At 47.5% G+C, this 20254-nt stretch overlaps 1 protein-coding gene across 1 annotated transcript in view; it reads right to left on the reverse strand.

Annotated features, from left to right (window-relative positions):
- The window catches only part of KCP (kielin cysteine rich BMP regulator), a 99388-nt gene that overhangs the window by 20447 nt on the left and 58687 nt on the right, over positions 1-20254 (reverse strand). The window contains exons 30-44 of the mRNA XM_081926662.1: positions 19304-19394; positions 17901-17983; positions 16663-16836; positions 15668-15847; positions 15243-15513; positions 14917-14999; positions 13674-13844; positions 12558-12651; positions 11242-11415; positions 9942-10024; positions 7544-7664; positions 3916-3998; positions 2834-2933; positions 1614-1702; positions 1417-1519 (exon numbers count right to left, since the gene is read on the reverse strand). Coding sequence (XP_081782788.1) covers positions 1417-1519; positions 1614-1702; positions 2834-2933; positions 3916-3998; positions 7544-7664; positions 9942-10024; positions 11242-11415; positions 12558-12651; positions 13674-13844; positions 14917-14999; positions 15243-15513; positions 15668-15847; positions 16663-16836; positions 17901-17983; positions 19304-19394 — 1900 coding nt within the window. The remainder of the gene's footprint in view (positions 1-1416; positions 1520-1613; positions 1703-2833; positions 2934-3915; positions 3999-7543; positions 7665-9941; positions 10025-11241; positions 11416-12557; positions 12652-13673; positions 13845-14916; positions 15000-15242; positions 15514-15667; positions 15848-16662; positions 16837-17900; positions 17984-19303; positions 19395-20254) is intronic.

Genomic DNA, 20254 nt, shown 5'->3' on the forward strand with positions numbered 1-20254 from the left:
AAAGTCCAAATATTTTGCCAAATTATAATTTTTTGTTGGGGGTTCCCATTCTTCGAGTTCAGTCGGGTCCAATCATCTCATATTTCTGCTGCTTTTAATGTTCACCAGTCCCATCTTTGGATCTTCTTGTTGTTATCCGTTTTCTTCTTAATAGCCTCTGAGTTGTTTCCACAGGCGAGTTAAAGTAAGCAATATTATGCTTCTGTGTGAACTTTTTAAGGCTCTCCCTTTTTTTAAAGCTGGTAAGTCTTTTGTTTGCAATAAACATTCACACGCTGATCCAAAAGTCCTGCTCGGGCGGCAGGCGCCATCTTTCTCAGTTCCGATGAAATAAAATCTAAGCGTCTGCTCATTCATTTTCCCAGACAAGTTGCACCATAAATCAGTCTTTCCAGGGGAGTTGCCAAGTCGAACTTAGAATACAATCATGACTATTAATCTCGCAACATAGTCTGTCTCATAATGGCGGATCCCGATTAAAAACTGCGTCACAAGACAGCCTTTTATTTTCTTTCCAAATCTTTCACAAAACAAAGGCTTTAGTTGATATTTTTAATTCCACACAGTTTATTTTCCAATCTCACATGCTATAAGTCGTATGACGGTTCTTCGGGGGGGGGGGGGCGTTTTTAGGTAATATCGTAATAAAAAAAAGAAAAAGTCCCCCTCCTTTCCGTTCCGTTTCAACATACCAGTATAGATGTTATTCTTTGATGTATTTTCTGTCCAGTCCATTCCATCACTCTTAACTTCTCAGTGGCAGGCTTAATTAGCAGCTAACATACCCTTTTCTTCGCTCGAAGTATGTGCAATAACTTGTATATCCAATAATTTATCTTAAGTAATGCAACTAGAGTCGCTCTCAGAGACGGCGTCCGGGAGATCCGAGCTCGCTCGAGGGCTTCCCGTCCAGTGCCCTCACCCCCTCCTTCTTTCGAACTCGGGGGTGATTTATGGGCAACCGCGGACGAGGCTGCACCTTCCCTTCCACTGGGAAGAATTTTGGGAGGCTGATTTACTCCCATATCAGCCCCTTAATTACCTCGTGTGAGCTGGGGAGATGGTATTGTGAGGGCGACATCTGTCACCCCATTGATCGCCAGGGTTGATTCGGCTGATCGGGCTGGCTGGGCGGGTGTCCCATTCCTCCCTCACCGCTCCATGTGCGTCCCTCTCAAAGCTGCACGCTCAGTGGAAGAGGACGACCATCCCAGATAGAAGGAGTGTACCGTTCTTCGGTCAAAGGTATATGATAGCTGCACTCCCCTGCTAGAACCTCCAAACAAACACAACTCTACCAATTTTGGGGGGTTTGGGATTTCTGCGCCTACAATCCCTAAGAGAAGACCTCACTTCTCACTTCACAGATTTTATCAAACTGACATGCTTTGAACAGCTGAGCTGCCCAGGTCCTACCTTGGCACTTGGCGCAGCACTCCCCGGGCGCTTGCAACTTCGCCAGTCCGTCTTGGCACGCGAGGGGCAGGCATTCCTGGATGTGGCACTCCACGTGGCCCAGCTGCGCATCAAGGAAAGACTGCGGCAATTAAGGATGTTCACGGTTGCCAGGGGGCCTTGGCAGATCTACCCCCTGCCCTCCCGCCAGGACTCACGTTGCACGAACAGGAGACACAGTTGTCCACACTGTCTTTCCAGGTCTCCCCGTCAGACACGCGTCGCCCCTCGACCTCAATCACACACTCTGGAAAAAGGGGGGCGTTAGGGAGGAATAAGCGGGACACCACTGGGCTCAAATCAGGGGGAGCTGGGGGGGGGAGCTTGGAAAAAGGAGAGAGGGAGGGAGGGAGGGAGGAAGGAAAGGAGGGAGGGAGGAGGGAGGGAGGGAAGAGGGAAGAAAGAAAGGAAGGAACGAGGGAGGAAGGAACGAGGGAAGGAAGGAAGGAACGAGGGAGGGAGGGAGGAAGGAAGGAAGGAAGGAAGGAAGGAAAGGAGGGGGTAGGAAGGAGGAAAGGGATGGAGGGAGGGAGGGAAGAGGGAAGAAAGAAAGGAAGGAACGAGGGAGGAAGGAACGAGGGAAGAAAGGAAGGAACGAGGGAGGGAGGGGGGAGGAGGAAAGGGAGGGAGGGAGGGGAGAGGGAAGGAAGGAGGGAGGAAGGAACAAGGGAAGGAAGGAAAGGAGGGAGGGAGGAGGAAAGGAAGGGAGGGAAGAAGGAAAGGGAGGGAGGGAGGGAGGGAGGGAGGGGGAGGAAGGAGGAAAGGGATGGAGGGAGGGAGGGAAGAGGGAAGAAAGAAAGGAAGGAACGAGGGAGGAAGGAACGAGGGAAGGAAGGAAGGAACGAGGGAGGGAGGGGGGAGGAGGAAAGGGAGGGAGGGAGGGGAGAGGGAAGGAAGGAGGGAGGAAGGAACAAGGGAAGGAAGGAAAGGAGGGAGGGAGGAGGAAAGGAAGGGAGGGAAGAAGGAAAGGGAGGGAGGGAGGGAGGGAGGGAGGGAGGGAAGAAAGAAAGGAAGGAAGGAACAAGGGAAGGAAGGAAAGGAGGGAGGGAGGGAAGGGATGGGAAAGGAAGGGAAGGGGATATGACTATGTGTGTGCTTCAGGGTTATCCGGCAGGTCTGGTCAAGCCAGTGTACGAGGCAGAAATCTGTGCTCGCTGGACCGGGGGAAATGAAAATCAGGGGAACTCCCTGCCACTGGCATTTGTGGGGTTTTGCCAGAGAGATGCCACCCAACCTTAATCCACCCCACCCACCTCCAGGCTCAGGTCAGCCCTCGCTAGGGTGTGGCGGGTCCGTCGGGGTGGCCTGTCCCTCCAGAAGAAAGCTTTGGATAGGTGGGGGGGGGATAAGAGATTGGGGAGGGAGGGAGACACCTCACCATCGCAGATGGGACAACAGGCTCCGTGTGGAGTGAAACGCTCTGCCGTGGGGCAGCTCAGCACCGGGCAGACTTGGTGTACGCAAACCCAGGTCAGGTCCTGCGTGGAAACAGACAAGAGCTGAGCTGGGAGATCAGAGGTGGGGTATGTGTGTGTGTTGTGGAGATCTCAGAAGACGTTGTGATAGGAATTTTGAGATCTTAGATATCTGTTAAATGTTCATAAGTGTACCAACCAAGCACATACATAGATCAGCACAGGAAGACCGACCTGGAACCATTTTGACTCCTAAACTGAGCAAATGTTTTCTCTGCAAGGTCAAAGTGGGAAACCTCCCATTGACTCTTTCTTCACAAATCCTGTCTTAAGGACACATTTAGGATATGAATAGGGTGTGAGCCTGTGACCTGGCCCAGGAACTAAGTATTTATCTCTACAAAAGACTAGCCAGGCTCCCCAGGAAATCCAATCAAGTAACCTGCCAGACAGGAGATAAACAACAACAGGGAAAAAACAACTTTCAAATAAAGGTAATGGGGCCCTTTCTATGTCCAGCTGTGTGTAAAATTGCAATCATTTAAAATGATTGCCAGATACTTGCAGTTAGATTATTACTATGATGATGATGATGATGATGATGATTATTAAGCATTGCCTGGCATTTTCAGAAGGTAAACGTTGTCCAGTCACAAAAATAGTAGCAGGTTTGAATTCCTCACACCCAAAAGCATATTTTTAAGGCCTTTTGCTGAAGAAGTTTGCACAATTTGAGTTTCACCTCCTAAAATGACAGACCCTATCAGGGTTGGTTTTAGGTTTGATGAGGCCCTAAATTACTGAAGGTAATGGGGCCCTTTATATATCCAGCTGTCCTTTGTCAACAACAAATTGTTGCTGTTTTTTTGTGTTGAATATATGCTATATGGTAATTTAAAGGACCTAATAGGTATCTAAAGCCATTTGCACGCAACAAAATATGTATTTTATCAAAGTAATTGTTGATCCCTTATTTTGGCTGCTGATCCCTTATTTTCAAATCTGTAAGTTGACAGCTATGCGCGGGTCACCTGGAGGGACTCACCTTGCACTGGCAGGTATAGCAGGGTTCGTCGGTGGCTTGGACCTCGTTGCCCACCAAGCTGGAAGTACAGTTGCTAAGAGCTTCTGCAAAAAAAAAGCAGAAATGTTTAATAATGATATTAGTTTAATAATGATATTGGAAAGCAGTTCCGTTTAATTACAAGGAAACTCAGAAGGGAGGGATTTGAGGAAGTCAACCAAGATGTTTAAAAGGTTGGATTTGTGAAGAATTAAGTTTGTTGTTATTGTTTATCTGTTTGTTGTTCCCCCTTTTTTTCTGTCTTCTTTTTTCTTTTTCTGTTTTTGTGTATCATTTGGCTTTGTGGTTTGCGTTATCACTGTGCAAAATTTAATAAAATTTGTTTTTGTAAAAAAAAAAGCAGAAACGAGGCCGCAAAGACACATGTTGGGACTTGTTTTCAAAAAGTGCTTTGCCCAAACGCTCCAAGCGCTTTGCATCTCTTCAGGCAGGCTGCAAAGATCATTACCCATCCGTCCGCCCATATCACATTAATCACAGAATCATAAATGTGCAGGGACCCCGAGGTTCATCTAGTCCAACCCGTTGCAATGCAGGAATCTTTTGCCCAACCGGAACTCGAACCCGCAACCCTGGGATGAAGAGCCGCATGCTCTTATTCCACCTTTTTCTCCAAGGAGCTGAATAGGGCGGTTCTCTCATTCCTCATTTAATCCCCACAACATTTCTGTGCAGTCGCTCAGGCCCCCCCCCAGGTCACCCAGACAGCCTCATGGCCGAGTGAGGATTTGAACCCGAGTCCTGCTGTGGGTGGAGGGTTGGAGAGAGAAGGAATGGCGGGTTTGCCTCAAGCAGCCCCTGCTCCGCCCGCAGAATGTGTCATTTCAGGGGGCGAAACTTACTGTATTTTTTGCTGCATAAGATGCACTTTTTTCCTTCTAAAAAGTAAGGGGAAATGTCTGTGCGTCTTATGGAGCAAATGCGTGGTCCCTGGAGCCGAATTGCCTGGGGGCAAAAAGCAGATTGTCCTCTTTTTTTGGAAAGAGCGAAGTGGATGTTGAAACAAAGCCACTAAGCAGCTGATTGACAAGAGATCGGAAGCGAGATAAGGGACTCTAGCAATAAAGGAGGCTGCCTAGGAGCGGGGAGGTAAATACCCATGGATCCTCAGGATTTTTGCATTGGGTCACCCCAAATTCACCATCAGATCACATAGCATGTCCATGGCTACAGCCTGCACAAAAAAAAAATCACACACCCACTGTTGTGTGGGGCTGCAATGGCGCAAAGCACGGATCCACATGGATCCTCAGGATTTTTCCATTGGGCTACCCCAAACTCACCGTCAAATCACATATCATGTCTGTGGCCACAGCATGAACCACAAAAATCATACATCCACTGTTTCGTTCAGAATTTTTTTTTCTTGTTTTCCTCCTCTAAAAACTAGGTGCGTCTTATGGAGCGAAAAATCCCGAAATTTTGGCAAATTTCTTCCGTCGTTTCCCTGTCTGGGCTGCGGTTCACAAAATTACAGGATTGTAGCATTTAAAGGGACCCTAAGGGTCATCGATCCCAACCCCGGACAACGCTCTCCCTTTCTTTCCCTCTTGCCTTCTCTTCACCATCCGATGCTCCTGTTATAAGAATTCCAAGGTCCCAAATATATAATAAGCGTTCATAAATTTACAAGGCAAACACATACGTAAGTATATAAACCACGTGTCTGAAATAGGACAGGAGAGCAATTCTGAAGTCATTTGGACTCTCCCAAATTGACCTCAAATATTTCTCTGCAAGGAGGAAGAAAATAGGAAATCCTCTCTATAGTCTTTTGATTACCTGTCTTAAGGGCATATTTGTGTATGAATAGGGTGAGCTTGAGACCTGGATTCAGGAAATAATAATAATAATAATAATAATAATAATAATAATAATAATAATAACAACAACAATTATTATTATTATTATTATTATTATTATTATTATTATTATTATTATTATTATTTGTACCCCGCCCTCCCCAGTCAGAGCTGGGCTCAGCGTGGCTAACACCAGTAAAATCACAGCAAAAACATAATAGGGGAGGGGAAGGGAGAAAAAAAACCTATTTAAAATACGGGTTAAAATGCAATTTAAAATGCAGCCTCATTTTAAAAGTAGCCCATAGATCAAGACCATAAGGGGAGGGAAACATAAGGGTCAGACCGAGTCCAAACCAAAGGCCAGGCGGAACAGCTCTGTCTTGCAGGCCCTGCGGAAAGATGTCAAGTCCCGCAGCGCCCTGGTCTCTTGGGACAGAGCGTTCCACCAAGTCAGGGCCAGTACTGAAAAGGCCCTGGCCCTAGTTGAGACCAATCTAACCTCCTTGAGGCTTGGGACCTCCAAAATGTTGTCATTTGTCGACCTTAAGGTCCTCCGCGGGGCAGACCATCACAAAAGAATGGCCAGGCTGCCCAGGTAACGCAATCAGTGATCATTATCAGGTACCCTGGCAGACAGGATTTCGGCTGTAGATGTATGTATGATGTTTTTTGGGGTGGTCTTGAGCTACAGGGTGGACAATTTCAAAAGTCTATATAAGGACTTGCGTGCCATTTTTCTGGGTTCTCCCTCCTGTGTGTGAAGGGGGCACCCTGTTGCAACAGTTTAATAAAGATCAGGCTTACTAGCTGCTTTGCTTCTCAATAATCTCTGGTTGGCCTCTTTTATTTTCTCTCTTTTTATATATATACATTTTTATTATTTTTTTGACATATCAGTTCCAACAGTCATACAACATAACTTCTCATCTTATACAATATTTTTAGACTTCCATCAACACCTCTGATGATTTTCCGTTCTTTTATCACTTGTTCTGCATTTCTTAATTTCTATATTACATTTAATTATCCTTAACTAATAACTCTCTTCAGAGTCTTTCTTGCAATATTTCAAATAATCCACCTTACAAAACTTCTTGCAGTCCCACTAGCGTAATCTGTTTATCACACTTACTTTTCAAACAGTTCAAATATTTACTCCAGCCTTCTAAGAATCTCTGATCCCGCAGGTTTCAAATCCTTCCTGTTAATTTATCTAATTCTAATTTATCTAATTCATCAACTTAATCCTTGGTCTCTGTTATTTTCTCTTACCGATAGGGAACCTACTTAAAGATTCTATTTACAGGCTTTTCCCATAAGGAAAAGGGAGCAGTTTTTTTTCTTATAACACTCTGAAACGACCCACTTTTTAAAAGGGTGTGTTGTGTTGACACCAGCCTTCCTGGACCAGGTGCTCTCCAGCTGGCTGGAGAGGATGGGAATTGTAGTTCAAAGCGCCTAGCGTGCCCCAGGTGGCAGAGGCCGGTTTACACCTCCGCTTTTGGCAAAAAAAAAACCAAGCCGGAGCTTGCACAGGCTGACTCAGCCCTCCAGATGGTTTGGGACTACAACTCCCATGATCCTTAGCTAACAGGGATGATGGGAATTGTAGTCTCAAAGCATCGGGAGAGCCGAGTTTACACAAGACAAATGGAAAACCGTTTATCTTCCTTGTCTGTACCCCTGGAAGCGCAAGGGGAACTGATTCAGAGAGGGATGCTCCCCACTTTGCTCCTGCTCAGGTTTGGAAGGGAATGGGGGTGCAGCTTAGGGGCGAGACTCACGTGCGCAGGTTGGGCAGCAGTGCCCGGCGCCCGGCGCCTGGATCTGTTCCCGTGGGCAATCCAGGAGGCTGGGGCATTGCTTGCGGTAGCACTGCAGATGTTGTTCCCCGTCGGACATCAGCTGGGGAAGGAAGCAGAAGAAAATCAGCACCTTTAAATGTCGTCGGCCTGCAGCCCTGTGGAACTCCCTGCCACTAGAGATTCAGCAGATCTGAGCACCTGCTGAAAACTTTTCTGTTCCACCATGAGGGGAATGCGACATCCTTCCTCAGCAGTTATAACCAGAGCCAGCTTTTAACTTATTACTGTGTGTATTATCTGAAGGTAGCCCTGTTTAGGGAAGTTTTTAATGTTTGATGTTTGATTGTGTTTTTAATATTCTGTTGGGAGCTGCCCAGAGTGGCTGGGGAAACCCGGCCAGGTGGGCGGGGTATAAGCAGTAGTAGTAGTAATAATAATAATAAAAATTGTACGATGAAAGACAAGCTGTGAAGCTTTGTGTATTCAGCAAATATTATGTCCAACACGGAACAGAGATTCTGGATGTCGACAACTGTTATGTAGAATTCTTCATCAGCGTGGTGGAAGGATATAGAATTGCTTCATAAACCCATCTTATTTCGAATAAATGAATGTAAATGAAAATATCAAATGCTGTGGAAGGAAAGTGGGAGGGGCAATCAGAGGCCTTTGGTGCGGCATTTTATTGCTTCGTCAAACTTAAAGTATCAAACGCCGCTTGATTTTAAGAGAAAGGAAATGAATATTTTCATTTACATACATTCATTTGAAATAATTGCTGAATACAGTGGTACCTCGCAAGACAAAATTAATTCGTTCTGCGAGTTTTTTCGTCTTGCGAATTTTTCGTCTTGTGAAGCACGGATTCCCATAAGAATGCATTGAAAATCATTCCCATAGGAATGCATTGAACGTTTTCGTCTTGCAAAGCAAGCCCATAGGGAAATTCGTCTTGCGAAGCAACTCAAAAAACGAAAAACTCTTTCGTCGTGCGAGTTTTTCGTCTTACGTGGCATTCGTCTTGCGAGGTACCACTGTACACAAAGCTTCACATCTTCACATCATATTTGCTGACATAGCCGGGATGTGTTGGAATCAAGCCCTGTCAGAGGAATGTGCCATTCTTTAGGCACCCGGCTGATTTCCTTGTTGACCTCCCCGTCTGCGATTCCCGGCAGGAAACAGGCGAGGTCTCTTCGGCGATCCTTCTCAGACGTGAGAAGAACACACCACTCCTTCACTCTCCTCCCTGCTATCCCCAGGGAGGGGAAAGAGACAGACAGAAATATATTTACATGCCTTTATTTCTGTCTTTTGCAGCAGTACAGAGAAACATGTCTGCACTCAACAGCAGAGAGAATAAAACTCCTCCCATGTACTTCCAGTACAGGTCAGATGACACACTGAGCTAACATCCAGTGCTCAGTACAGTGAATGGACTGCCCCTTTCTTCCCATGGTAACAGTCACAAACATCAACATCCTGTTTGGCTTTCCAGCCAGCTGCAGAAGCTTCTGCTCGCTGCTGCATTGCTCCTTTTTGGTAACAGGATGTAGCAGCTTCTGTGTAAGGACTGCAGAGAGCGCTTGAGAAATGCAAATTTGTTCTGGGAAATGGAAACTGAAACTTATAAGGGGAAAGTCAAAAGAGGAAGGGCTCTCCGCTCACAAAGTTGCTTTTCTTCCAGCAAAGGAACAGTTTCATCACCCCGCAAGGGCAACCACCGGTCATGTATGGTTTAGTTGCAGGGGTTGGTCTAGATGGCACTTGGTGTCCCTTCTAACTTGACAATTCCATGATTCTATTATTCTCTGGAGGCTTTTAAATAGAGGTGTGATGGCTATCTGTCCGAGATATTTAAGTCCTGATTCCTGCTTTTCAGAGGGCTGGACCTAGATGCCCCTTTGGGCTGCCCTGTCTCTGCAGAGACCCCCAAGTATAGGCCGGTATATGAATTCTAAGAACTATATAAAAAATATATAGTGTGGTATAAAGTAATGGATAGATAAAGTACAGTGAGATTAAGTGGAAATCAGTTTTAAATTTCTTCTCTATAAGTTTTATAATTGTGTTCCGTATAAGGAGTATATATGAGGATAATTATATTAATCTTCTTGTATCTTATAATGTGGTGGTTTGTTTGATTTTTCTGTTACTTGATTGTTTGATTGTATGTTTGTTTAATTGTATGACTTGTCTGTTTTCTCACAAATGTATTTATTTTTCAAAATCAGCACCACCCAGTCACAATGCCAGGGGGGCATGGTCTCACCTCTCCTGCCTCCCTGGTACGGAAGTAATAAAATTCTACGACCGTTGAATTGGAAGGGCCCTCCAGAGGCCCAACCCGCAATCCTCCAAGAACCAGGCTGCTCACCTCACAGGTGCAGATTTCGCAGGGGTCTTGTCCTGGCTGGAAACTCTCGCCTGGCCCATACGCCTGGCCCTCGTAAGTGCAATCTGGGAAAGGGGAGGCCAGGGTTATTTGAGGCTTGCCATATTTCAAAAAGTGAAAATCTGGGCACAAAAGTTGAGTTGGGGTTGTTTTTTTTTGGCTAAAATCTCAAAAAAGAGCGTTTTTTATTTTTTGGGAAATTTGCCAAAAATTCTACACTTCCCCAGACATTTTTACCCATTTTGGGAAATTCATCTTCACAAGTTCTGGCATCAGGAGAGAAGGGCGAAAGATCTTCCCACTGTAACCATGCCGTGAATAATTTTACAAGTAGAAAAAAAAAACAGTCACAGAATGAATGAAAATCTTGTGGAAATAAACTAAATAATAAAAATCAAAAAGTTTAAGGGGAAAAATTAGAAAAACCTAAAAATTGAACAAAGCCTTAATTAATGGGATGTCGGCTACAAACCTTGTTTCACTGAACTATTCAGTTTCCTCAAAGTAAATAGAAAAATCATAAATCTTAAATGACCAAAATTCAAAAAAAAGGGGTAGAACTCCCAAAAAATTCTAAAGTATTATAATCCTAGCTCGACCGAGGTAAGGCAAAGTGCAGTAGTAAAGGATTGAGGACTGAAAGGTACAGTTTCTAATACTGAATTTACAAAAAAGGGTTTGAAAACCTAAATGGCAAGTTTTAGACAAAGCCCAACTTGAAGGAAGCAAAGCACAGTAATAAGGAGTTGAGGACTCAGCTGTGGAAATTCTAGTGCTGCTTTTACAAAAAGGTTTAAAAGACCTAAATGGCACAAATTCAAATAAAGGAATACAAGATAAGCTATTTTAGATTTTAAACAAACTCAAGAACAGGCCTGAAACGCTCCCATGGTCTAGATGTTACTGCTGATGTTAAGTCTTTAACTTAGGAAACTGAATAGTTCAATGAAACGAGGTTTTTTGCTGGCAGCTGCTTAATTAAGGCTTTGTTCAATTTTTTCAATTTCTATTTTTCCCTTAAACTTTTCGATTTTTATTATTTAGTTTATTTCCACAAGGTAATATTTCTAGTCGATTACTTCTCGTTTCAGGGATTTTCATGAATAATTTTACAAGCTTCTGTCACGCTGCTTCGCCCTCGCATTATCTCGCCGCAAAAAAGCCCCCCCCCTACGCCGACACCTTTCCCCATGGAGGTACCGCTCCGTCCCCTGGAGTGCCCTTGGCAATCCATCTCCCGCCCCCTCCTGTGCCCCTTCTCGCCAAGGCCGCCATGCCATACCTGCGCAGAGTGGGCAGCACTCCCCGGGCACCTCAATCTGGTTGATGCAGGAGCTGATGCAGGCGATCTCCGCGCAGCTGGCCACGCCCTCCGCGCACATGCACACCATGCAGGGCACCGAAGAGGAGAACCAGCTGCTCCCGTCCTCTCGCTCGCGGCCCTCATACACGCAGCCTGCGGGAAGGGGCAGTGTGGGGCGTCAGGCTCATGGCTGCACCCACACCCCTTCTCAGCCGCCACTTAGCCCCCAAATATCTTGAGTCGTGGCGGTGTAGTGGTCAGGTGGGATTGCTATGAGTAATTATGAAATATGGAGCAAGCGATTGTGTCTGCAATGAACGCATTGCGTTGACTGGGCTTGATTCATTGACAAGAATTTCTGATCAAATCCCACAAGCCTCTCCGTCTCTGCCCATTTTCTTTCTCTCCGCCTGACAGGCATGCATAAGCATTCTGAACACAGGCCAGTTGCTTCACCAGGCATCCTGGGTCATAAAGATAGAAGGTAGCTTTGTAGTTTAATCTTTAGATAGATCTTAAGGGCCAGGAGGGGATGCGGGTAGCGCTGGGGGTTAAACCACTGAGCCTAGGACTTGCCGATCAGAAGGTCGGCGGTTCGAATCCCTGCGACGGGGTGAGCTCCCGTTGCTTGGTTCCTGCTCCTGCCAACCTAGCAGTTTGAAAGCACGTCAAAGTGCAAGTAGATAAATAGGTACCACTCTGGTGGGAAGGTAAACGGCATTTCTGTGCGCTGCTCTGGTTCGCCAGAAGCGGCTTAGTCCTGCTGGTCACATGACCCGGAAGTTGTACGCTGGCTCCCTCGGCCAGTAAAGCGAGACGAGCGCCGCAACCTCATAGTCAGCCATGACTGGACCTAATGGTCAGGGGTCCCTTTACCTTTAAGGGCCAGGAAGAGAGTTCGCAAGGAGATGGTAAATACTGCCATCCTTCCTCTCCTGTTTATGACCTCTGGGGTTTTGCTGAATGCATTCCTCCTTTTATTCCCATTTTATTTACTCTGAACTACATATGCATGCTCAAGTAGGAAATACTTTCTTTGTAGTTAAAAGAATTTCTTCTGATCTGTCTTTGTCCCACGTGGGTTTTTTTAAATGCTCACAAGAAATCTGATTGGTTCTTACGAACACTGTGTAAAAAGTTCTTTTGTGAATAAAACGACCTGGGCCAAGGAGTGGAGAGAATTATTATATGCACTCCTCCCAGAGCCTGATGAGGAACGGTTGAAGGAGCCGGGTATGTTTAGCCTGGGAAAAAGGAGACTGAGAGGAGATAGGACAGTCATCTTCCAATATCACCTTTGCAGCGGGGGCAGCAGACCCCAGGCTCCGTCACGGGGTGGGAGCAGGTGGTCAGGGGGCACTGGATCATCTCGCAGCGGATGTTCCCCTCCTGCAAAAGGGGGAAAGGCAAGAGGGTCAGATCTTCCCCCCATGCCCCTGGCACCCCCACGCCCCTTGATGCCCACCCCATCAACGGGTCGCTCCGAATTGCCACACCCAGGCTGTGTGCACAACCACACCAGTCAGCTCAGAATTCTACAGTTGGACCCCCAAGCAGGGTGGAAGGAATGTTTTAAATTTTGTTTCAACTATGGTAGACCAACATGACTGCCTACCTGTAACTATACATATCGCATATATTCAACACAAAAAACAGCGACCATATTTGCTGTTGGCAAAGGACAGCTGGACATAGAAAGGACCCCATTACCTTAGGAGCTGAGGGCCTCATCAAACCTAAATGTGGTGGGATTGTAAGGTAATTAAAAAATTTTGAAGAAAATGTTCCATTTAACATTTGTTTAAAAACCTGAAGCATTTTTATTATTTATTTTTATTAGGGATTGTAGGAAAAGATCTGCCAAAAAAGCTGAAAAACATCTTCATGTATGCGACAACGGCCACGAGAGTTTTAGTAGCACGAGGATGGAAGACTGAAGAAACCCCAACTAAAGAATCATGGCAAGAAAAATTGATGGACTATGCAGAACTGGCAAAATTGACATATAAGCTACGGGACAAGGATAACTGTGACTTTAAGGATGAATGGGAACCCTTTACAAAGTATTTGAAGACGCAACAAAGCGAACTGGACTCCTTGGCTGGTTTTGAATAAACATTCACAAACTTTTTATTGATAATTATTACTTAAATAGTTTGAGGATCTATACAACTGTGTAACATGCAGAAAACAGTGTTTTTAGAGAAATCAAAGACTGGAACTTGGGGGTGGCTGGGTTCTGTGGGGGGAGGGAAGGGGAGGGAGGAAAAATGGGGGGGGGAATAAGGCTGATATGTTTCTGGATAATATGTTTTGTTTTAATTTTGAATAAAAAAGTAATTAAAAAACCACACCTAAATCCAGCCCTTCTTGGGGGTCCCATCAATGACCGAGGGTTCCCTCTGTCTCACCTGGCAGCTGCACTGGAGGCAAGACTCTGGCTTAAAGACTTCTCCGTGGGCATGGTGCTCTCCTTCGAAGAGGCAGTCGTGGCAGAGAGGGCAGCACTGCCCAGGTCCAGGGGCCGGGTGGGAGCAGAGGGGGACTTCGCAGGGCAGAGACTCGCATGTGGTTTCGCCACCCTGCGAGGAGAAGGAGGTCGCCTGAGCCCACAGCTGCCCGCTGCAATTAGCAAAAGCTGCGCCGCCGCAGATGCCACACAACTCCCAAATCTTTTAGCGCCATAGCTGTTAACTTTTCCCTTTTCTTGTGAGGAATCCTATTCAGAATAAGGGAATTTCTCTTTTAAAAAGGGAAAATTCGACAGCTATGTTTAGCGCGGCATCTGTTTCGCTGTGGAACTCCCCGCCTATTGAAATCAGGCAGGCGTCTTCGCAGTACCCTTTTCAGTGCCTGCGAAAATAATTTTTGTTCAAATGAGCTTGACCAGATATTTAGGCAGCCGAGGTGAGTTTTTTTAGTCTCTCGTTAATTTTGGAAGCCTTCAATCTCCTTACAAGCCTTGAAGCCTCATTAATTCCTGTGGAATACTCTCCCAAGGGAAATTTGCCTTTGGTTGATCTGATTGACATCCTATGCCCTTAAAAAAAAATTGGAGGAGGGCTATTGGGTTGTTATTTTAATTTTTATTATGCATTTTGTGGTTTTACATCTTGATTTTATTCGGTGAACCTCCAGGTACAGGGCAGTACAGTGGATGCTCAGGTTGCGAACGTGATCCGTGCGGGATGCACGTTCGCAACCCACAGCAGCGCATCTGCGCATGCGCGGGTTATGATTCGGCACTTCTGCGCATAGCGCAATTTAGTGCTTCTGCGCATGCGTGACTCCCGAAACCCGGAAATAACCTGTTCTGGTACTTCTGGGTTTTGGCTGGTCCGTAACCCGAAATAACACAACCTGAAGCAATTGTAACCTGAAGTATGACTGTATATAAATTCAATTTAATAATCATCATCATCATCATCATCTGACATATCCCTTTTCGCAGACTACTTCGCGGTTTCCTTTCTCTTATAATCAAGCGGTGTTTAATTTTGACGAAGCAATAAAGTGCCGCACCAAAGGCCCTTGGTTGCCCCTCCCACTTTTGCCTCTGCCCCCCCTCCAATTGGCCTGCGGCCCCCAAAAAGTCACTGGGAAGGGAATATGGCCCTCTGTGAGGAGCAGGGACCGGAGGGCAGGGGATCTCACCACGCAGGAGCACTGCTGACACGGGTCCGACGGCGAGAGCCACTGGGAGCCTTCCGGATATTCGCGGCCTCCGTGTTGGCACACTGTCGGGGAGACAGGTGGGTTAGGGGTCCGCCAACAGCCCCTCGTCCGCCCCAGCCTCAAACCTGAGAGCCGGTGTGGCGACATGCTTCGACCTGGGAGAGGCGGGTTCGAATCCCCACCCGACCCAGGGGATTAAATGGGGAGTCGGGGAGGAACGCCGCCTGGAACTTCTTGGAGAGGAAGGTGGTACATTGATGCAATAAATAAAAGCGGATTTCAGGGGACCGGTTTTTGCGGCTTACCTGGGCATTGTGGGCAGCACTGCCCAGGCTTGCGGACAGGACTGGCGCATGGCGCCTGGGGGCAAAGGACCGGGCTGCATAGCACGTTTCCACGGAGGCAGCTGCAGTGCCGGCAAGGGTCCGAGGCTGGGGTGAAGACTTGCCTGTTGGCAAGTTTCTGGCCCTCATGGAGGCAGCCGTCGCAGGTGGGGCAGCAGGCGGGAGCGTCGGGGGGCAGAGGGTGGGTGCACTGCTGTGGGCAGGGCTTGGGCTGGCAGGTAACGACTTCCGCCTGCGGAGGAAGGAGGGAGGCAGCTCAGGGGCTAGGACACTTGCTTGGCATGCAGAAGGCTGATTGGCTCAGCCTTGCCATGACTGGGGGTGCTGAGCGAGGCCGGGGGAGCCCACCTGCCCCTGTAGGTGCCAATCCCTCTGCCCTCACTCACCTGGCAAGTGCACGTGTGGCAGGCGTTCTGCTGCGAGCCGAAGGCCTCCCCGCTTTTGTAGAGGCGCCCCTGGAATCGGCAGGCACCTGTGCACTTTGGACAGCACTGCCCGGGCAGCACGACGGGGTTCTGGCAGGGGACAGCTGGGCACGGAGCGGGCAAGCAGGTCACAGTGCCAGCCTGTGGGCAGGGAAGGGACAAGGGCCCTGTGGTTTACAGACATGTTCATAGAGATGGGCTGCCCCCAGGAATTGGTGACGATCATCATTTGCGCCCTATAAAATCCATCCCACTAGGCCATGCTGCCAAAGTCAGGAGGGTTATCCGACTTTTAGAAGACATCTGAAGGCAGCCTTGTTTAGGGATTTTTTTTTAAGGTTGGATGTTTTATTGTGTTTTAAATATTCTGTTGGGAGCCACCCAGAGTGGCTGGGGAAACCCAGCCAGATGGGCGGGGTATAAATAAATAAATTATTATTATTATTATTATTATTATTATTATTATTATTATTATTATTATAATTTAAAGGTAAAGGTACCCTGACCGTTTTGGCACTCATCTCTCTCTATAGGCCGAGGGAGCTGGTGTTTGTCCACAGACAGTTTTTCCGGGTCATGTGGCCAGCATGACTAAGCCGCTTCTGGCGAACCAGAGCAGTGCACGGAAGCGCTGTTTACCTTCCCGCCTTAGTGGTACCTATTTATCTACTTGCACTGGTGTGCTTTCAAACTGCTAGGTTGGCAGTAGCAGGGACCGAGCAATGGGAGCTCACCCCGTCGCGGGGATCCGAACCGCCGACCTTCTGATCGGCAAGCCCAAGGCTCTGTGGTTTAGAGTGTGCTAATGGGACCCCTCTCTCTGACCTTTTTGGGCTACATCCTGCCATGCGTTTCCAAATAGAAGGCCTAACAAATGGGGAATCTGGTTTGAGCCTCCATACCAAACCCCCCAGGATTATTTTCTCCCACCTCTCTCCTCCGGTCTCCCTGCTTACCGAACACTGGCACTGGTTGCAGGGGTCCCGGGGGTCAGGGAAAAGCTCGCCGTCCAGACAGTCTCGCCCGTGGAAGCTGCAGGAATCGCAGGTGGGGCAGCCGCAAGGGTCGCGCGACGGGTGAGGGCATCGGGCTGTGGGGCAGAGCGTGGGTCCGCAGGTGACGTCGCCTCTCTGGGAAGCGGGGAGAGAGGGCCAAGTGTGAGTATATGGTGTGGGGTACCTGGAAAACCTGGTGGCGCCCGAGGGTCCAGCCCCTTTGCTAAGCACAGACACCCCCCATGGAGACGGGTGCATAGGGAGCCCTCACACCTGCTTCCCCGTCCCAGGGCAGATCTACATACAGGGGGGCAAAAAACAACAACCCTATAAATAAGTCAGAAATTAAAATGCTAAAAGAAAAAAACCGCTATGGAAAATCACTTAGATTTTTTTTCTTGCTCTGCAGCGCCATCTGGTGTTGCATGTTTATAGCGCATTTGACTAAAAAAGGAAAAAATGCTATGGAAAATCACTTAGATTTTTTTTCTTGCTCTCCAACGCCATCTGGTGTTGCATGTTTATAGCGCATTTGACTAAAAAAGGAAAAAACCGCTATGGAAAATTACTTAGATTTTTTTTCTTGCTCTCCAGTGCCACCTGGTGTTGCATGTTTATACTGCATTCAAAACACTGCTTTTTGACTAATTTAGCTGAGTTCCCAGTTTTATTTCATCCTGACATTTATTTCCGTAGTTTGCCCTGCATGAAGAGATCGCTTTTTCCCAAAAGCGCCTATTCCACAGCTTTGATTGGCGGAATGGGCACTGCTACATCATCCCCGTGCTGCGTTTTTAAGAAATCAACCTTTTAGTGTGGCAGAACTTTGGAACTCCCTGCCACTTGACACCAGGCAAGCGCCATCGACGGAACTCTTTTCGGCGTCTGCCGAAACCACGTTTGTTCAGACGAGCCTCCCTGAGAATTGGCTGAGATGGAGAAGTCGATGTGTTTAATTAAACCATTAGTGATAGGAATGGGCCTTAGGGGCAAAAAGGAGAATCAGCTTGTGTTATCTGCGTCTGAAGACTGGGGGGGGGGGGGAGGCCAGTTCATGGGAAATAGTAGAGTTCAATGCCATTATGGACTGGCGGAAGTCCAGTCCAGGAACATAGAAGCGCAGGGTTGAAAGGCACTTAAGAGGTCCTCTAGACCAACCCGCTGCAATGCAAGAAACACAGGGAAATCTCAAAACTTACCAGGCAACGGCATTCCTCACAAGGCTTGTTGGGGGCAGGGAAGCTGTCCCCCTCCCCATATTCACGGCCTTGGAAACTGCAGCCTGCAGTGGAAGGAACAAGGAAGGACTCAGACATCCCATAATTTAAAAGGGCATCTGGCGTTAGTCTGCCAAAGGCCCGGTTGAAAAAGAGCATTTTCACCTGGTGCCTAAAGTACCGTTGGCCTAGAACCAGTTTTGCCCACTTGATGCCCTCTGTGGAATAATAATAATAATAATAATAATAATAATAATAATAATAATACTTTATTTATACCCCGCCCATCTGGCTGGGTTTCCCCAGCCACTCTGGGCGGTCTCCAACAAAATATTAAATTACATTAGTGCATCAAACTTTAAAAGCTTCCCTAAACAGGGCTGCCTTCAGATGTCTTCTAAAAGTCTGATAGTTCTTTATCTCTTTGACATCTGGTAGGAGGGAGTTTCACAGGGCGGGTGCCACCACCGAGAAGGCCCTCTGCCTGGTTCCCTGTAGCCTCACTTCTCGCAATGAGGGACCTGCCAGAAGGCCCTCAGCGCTGGACCTCAGTGTCTGGGCTGAACGATGGGGGTGGAGACGCTCCTTCAGGTATACAGGACCGAGGCTGTTTAGGGCTTTCAAGGTCAGCACCAACACTTTGAATTGTGCTCGGAAACGTACTGGGAGCCAGTGCAGGTCTTTCAAGACCGGTGTTATGTGGTCTCGGCGGCCGCTCCCAGTCACCAGTCTAGTTGCCGCATTCTGGATTAGTTGTAGTTTCCGGGTCACCTTCAAAGGTAGCCCCACATAGAGCGCATTGCAGTAGTCCAAGCAAGAGATAACCAGAGCATGCACCACTCTGGCGAGACAGTCTGCGGGCAGGGAGGGTCTCATCCTGCATACCAGATGGAGCTGCCCTGGACACAGAATTGACCCACGCCTCCATGGACAGCTGTGAGTCCAAAATGACTCCCAGGCTGCGCACCTGGTCCTTCAGGGGCACAGTCACCCCATTCAGGACCAGGGAGTCCTCCACACCTGCCCGCCTCCTGTCGCCCAAGAAGAGTACTTCTGTCTTGTCAGGATTCAACCTCAATCTGCTAGCCGCCATCCATCCTCCAACCGCCTCCATACACTCACACAGGACCTTCTTCAGTCCAGAAATCTCCGGAGGCAACCCCCCAGATATTTCAGTGCCCAAATATCGTCCTCTGAACTGAGACCCCACGAAAATATAATTTGTTCCGCTCTTCTGGATCTCGCTGCCCAGAACGCTCTGCTCATCTTCCTGGATCAGTGGGGCTCCAGGCCAAGAAGGCCCCCGTGGGGAGCCAGCCATTCCACTCTAAACCACCCACCCTGCCCCATAGCGGGTAGGGCGCCTTTGCCAAAGGGGCACTGACCTTGGCACAACGGGCAGGAGCAGGGTCCGGGCACAGGGTAGGCACAGGGGGCTGGCGGGCAGAGCTTTTTCAGGCACTGAACCGAGCCGGCCTGTAGCAAACGGAGCAGAGCGTTAGAATCACAGAATCGTAGATTTCGAAGGGGCCCCGTGGGTCATCTATTTCAACCCCCTGCATGCACGGGTTCCCTTCTATGCAGTGCCAGTTTTACGTAAAAGCTAAACAAGCTATAGCTTAGGGCCCCACTCTCTTGGGGCCGCAAAAACCCTGGAGGTACATTTCCAAAATATAAGATAAAAAACAAATAAAATAAAACCTACATACAGCAACTGTGTTTTGTGTTGTGTAGGCTCCTGTGATGTAATGGGCCCCGCCTGCTAGCCTGCTCCCTAAAATATCCCTGGTTTGCTCCTTTCTATATATAGGGTGCCTACATTCTGCATGGACTGGTTGCAAATGTTATGTGCAAATGGCTTGAGATACCTATGAGGTCCATCAATGACCATATAGCATCTATTCAACACAAAAAACAGAGACAATGCGTTTGCTCATTTCTATATATAGGGTGCCTACATTCTGCTATTTATACAGTGGTACCTCGGGTTACATACGCTTCAGGTTTCATATGCTTCAGGTTACATACGCTTCAGGTTACAGACTCTGCTAACCCAGAAATAGTGCTTCAGGTTAAGAACTTTACTTCATGTTGAGAACAGAAATCGCACGGCAGCAGCAGGAGGCCCCATTAGCTAAAGTGGTGCTTCAGGTGAAGAACAGTTTCAGGTGAAGAACGGACCTCCAGAACGGATTAAGTTCTTAACCCAAGGTACTACTGTAATTATTAGCAGTTTGCATCATATATTTACACCTATTATTTCATGTTAGAGCAAGTTTCTAGATTTTAGGTCAGGCATAGGCAAACTTTGGCCCTCCAGATGTTTTGGACTACAA

This window comes from Podarcis melisellensis (assembly GCF_964234715.1).
Source record: "Podarcis melisellensis genome assembly, chromosome: 10".
In the NCBI taxonomy this organism is placed as follows: domain Eukaryota; kingdom Metazoa; phylum Chordata; class Lepidosauria; order Squamata; family Lacertidae; genus Podarcis; species Podarcis melisellensis.